Source organism: Anguilla anguilla, chromosome 6 (assembly GCF_013347855.1).
Source record: "Anguilla anguilla isolate fAngAng1 chromosome 6, fAngAng1.pri, whole genome shotgun sequence".
NCBI lineage: Eukaryota > Metazoa > Chordata > Actinopteri > Anguilliformes > Anguillidae > Anguilla > Anguilla anguilla.
This window is the reverse complement of record NC_049206.1, coordinates 506,292-510,000: the sequence shown is the minus strand read 5'-3', so window position 1 is coordinate 510,000 and position 3,709 is coordinate 506,292. Positions and strand designations below refer to the sequence as shown.

The 3,709-nt window shown below is 51.6% G+C and overlaps 1 protein-coding gene across 2 annotated transcripts in view; it reads left to right on the top strand.

Moving 5' to 3' along the window:
• efcab14 (EF-hand calcium binding domain 14) overlaps positions 1–3,349 on the top strand; it is a 9,067-nt gene extending 5,718 nt beyond the window's left edge. The window contains exons 8-10 of one of the 2 annotated variants that reach the window (XM_035420432.1): positions 24–315; positions 506–628; positions 2,067–3,349. In XM_035420432.1, coding sequence (XP_035276323.1) covers positions 24–315; positions 506–628; positions 2,067–2,245 — 594 coding nt within the window. In that variant the 3' untranslated portion in view covers positions 2,246–3,349. The remainder of the gene's footprint in view (positions 1–23; positions 316–505; positions 629–2,066) is intronic. The other variant, XM_035420433.1, reaches the window with a different exon arrangement.
• Positions 3,350–3,709: the final 360 nt, after the last annotated feature.

Here is a 3,709-nt window from a genome sequence, read left to right as displayed (position 1 = left end):
TGGGGTTGATTGGGTTGCTGTAGGACTCCAGGGCAGAGATGCTGAGGCAGAGGTTGGAGTTGCTAAGCGCTTTGAGCAGTAAGAGTGTCAGCGCCACCCTGCCAGAGCCCCGCCCACTGAGCCCCTCCCCACCAGAGCTCCGCCCCTCTGCACACAGCACCACAGTAAAACCTGTCCAACATTTAAAGGAGACCCGTCCTGTGGAGGGGGGTGTGGCCAGGCCAGAAGTAGCAGAGCGCATGGCTCCAGCTCAGGACTCCGCCCCCAGGGAGGGAGTGAGACCCGCCCAGTCTGGGAGCTCCGCCCCCACCCCAGGTACGAGCCCCGCCTTCCTACCCACTGTGCTTTGCCACAGACAGAGAGGTCTGCTGCTGCTACCCCGTATCAAAACAAAATCATAATATCAGAGATGATGGATTTGCCGTTATATTTTCTACATATTTACGACGTGCTGTAATGTATGTGTGTAAATACTCTCTCCTGCGTTTCTCTATCTGCTTTCCAGAAGGTTCCACAGCCTCGAATCCTACCAGACGCCCCGCCTTCCTGTCCCAAAGCATCACCAAAAAAGACCTGGGCATGACCAACCCTGTGCCCCTCTCCTTCCCTGGAGTTCACTCTCTCTCAGGTACACCTCCACACCCCTCACCCATTCACTGTCTCTCAGGTACAACTCCATACCCCTCACTCATTCACTCTCTCTCAGGTACCCCTCCACACCCCTCACCCATTCACTGTCTCTCAGGTACACCTCCACACCCCTCATCCATTCACTGTCTCTCAGGTACAACTCCACACCCCTCACTCATTCACTCTCTCTCAGGTACCCCTCCACACCCCTCACTCACTCACTCACTCACTCACTCACTCACACACTCACACACACTCACTCACACACACACTCACATACTCGCTCGCTCACTCACTCACCTCACATACTCACTCGCTCACTCACTGACTCACACACACACTCACTCTCTCTATCGCTCACTCACTCACACACACACACACACACTCGCTTGCTCGCTCACTCATTCACTCACTCACTCACTCACTCACTCACTCACTCACTCACTCACTCACACACACACATACTCACTCACTCTCTCACACACACACACACACACACTCACTCTCTCGCTCGCTCACTCACTCACGCACGCACGCACGCACGCACGCACGCACGCTCGCTCGCTCACTCACTCACACACTCACACACACACTCACTCTCTATCGCTCACACACTCACACACACACACGCTCGCTCACTCACTCACTCACTCACTCACACACACACATACTCACTCACTCACTCACTCACTCTCACACACACACACACACAAACACACTCTCTCGCTCGCTCACTCACTCACGCTCGCTCGCTCGCTCGCTCGCTCACTCACTCACTCACTCACTCACTCACTCACTCACTCACTCACTCACTCACTCACACACACTCACACACACACTCACTCTCTCTATCGCTCACACACTCACACACACACATACTCACTCGCTCGCTCGCTCACTCACTCACTCACGCACTCACTCACACACACACACTCTCTCTCGCTCGCTCGCTCACTCACTCACTCACACACACACACACACTCACTTACTCACTCACTCACTCACTCACTCACTCACTCACTCACTCACTCTCACACACACACACACTCTCTCGCTCGCTCACTCACTCACTCACGCACGCTCGCACGCTCACTCACTCACTCACTCACTCACTCACTCACTCACTCACTCTCTCACACACACACACACACTCTCTCGCTTGCTCACTCACTCACTCACTCACTCACTCACTCACTCACTCACTCACGCACGCACGCTCGCACGCTCGCTCACTCACTCACACACTCATGTAGACTGTAAGCCCAATCGGAGCAGGAGCAGTGTGGTCCTCACGGGTGATGCTGTTGTGTTTATTGTATGACGTGCAAAGACCGGTAAAAACCGGTACATCTGGTTTCTGGTTGAATACACGGTGCCTAACTGTTGATTTGTGTTGTGCGCCTGCTTTGGTTTAAATTTCTCTTCTCTTTGGCCAGATTTTGAAAAGTTGTTTGCGGGGCTGAAAGAGGCTCCGCCCCCTGAAGGGTGGTCCTACGAGGAGCTGAGGGTGCTGATTGGAGAGGGGATCCCAGATAGCTACGCCCTGCAGCCATTTGACCAGAATGGAGATAAGAAGTTCTCCAAGGCGGAGCTTCAGGCCGCAGCGGGCGTGTGAGGGGCGTGGCCAGGAGCACTGGTGGAATGCCTGTTAATGATGTCACACTTGTACACACTTGTTCTGCACTCCTGTGGGTGTGCTAATACACACACACTCTCACACACATGCTTTCACGGACACACACCCCTCACACAGACACACACATACACACTCACGCACATACACGGACACACACAGTCAATCACACACACACACACACACTTACTTACAAGGACACACACAGTCTATCACACACACACACACACTCTGCAGCTCACCAGTGGTTGCCAGATCTTCCCGTTCGCAGTCTCAACCCAGCCTTTATATTTTTTAAGAGCTGTGAGCACAGAGAGTCCAGGTGACTGTTAGATTTTAGTCTTGAGGTGAGATCATTTGATCATTTCCACATTTTCGCAGTCCTTCCTGCTTGGTTTTATTTGGTAATTTTGCGTGTTAATTTATTGGCTGCAGGACATCAGCGCTGCTTCCTCCTCTTCCTCCTCCTCCTTACATGTGGAAGGGCTATAAATACAAGCTTTTTTAGCTGCTTGAAGAAATGTCAGTATTTTAACTGTAAAAACATACCATGCGCAGCAATAACAGTCAGGACTTTGTAGAACATGGATTGTGTGTGTGTGTGTGTGTGTGTGTGTGTGTGTGTTTGGGGGGGGGTGTGCGTACACACACACACAGTTACACGCATACGCACACACACACACACACACACCTGCACACACGTACGCACACTCCCACACGCATGCACACACGCACCTACACACGTACGCGCACACACAGAGACGGAAGCACAGGTAAAGCAGGTAGGATGTGATGCACTGAGCGCGTGCAGACGGCTGGGAGGAGGTCACAGGATGCTTAGCTGGGGTCAGAGGTCAAATGCTTTAGGTACCCTGAACCCCGTATGTCACTCACACCTGTCTCTCTTCATGTAAATATGGTCCTTTTAACTGCAGCTTTATGTACAAAGCAAGGTAGTCTTTCCTCTGGGGGGTCTGTGTAAAATATTCATAGCACTGTACATTCTGATGGGAATGATTTTATTAACTTGTGCTTTTGCATGTTGCACATACTGTAACATGAATAAATGTCTAATTTATCCAATCAGCGGTGCCTTCGCCTGGTTTCTGTGCACTAGGGAGGTGAGCGAAGGCTTCTGGGATGCCGAGATTTCGGGAGGAATTCCCGACGATCCCGAGCGCTTCCGTAGTGTATGTGGAAAACCGGACAGCTCAAACCCTACAGAAACACTACGGAGAGCGGGGGATTCTGATAACGATCATTAATTAGGTTTAAACATTCACTGCATGGGGTAGGAGGAGAGTGCTGATTGGCTGGAGGGGGAGGGTTAATACCTGGATCCACAGAGCTGAAGAGGATTTCTGAATTTGGATATTTCTGGAAATGATGTTTGGGAGTAATTGGATCTTGCAACTTTTCGCTACTCACAGGTACTGATCCAGTGCA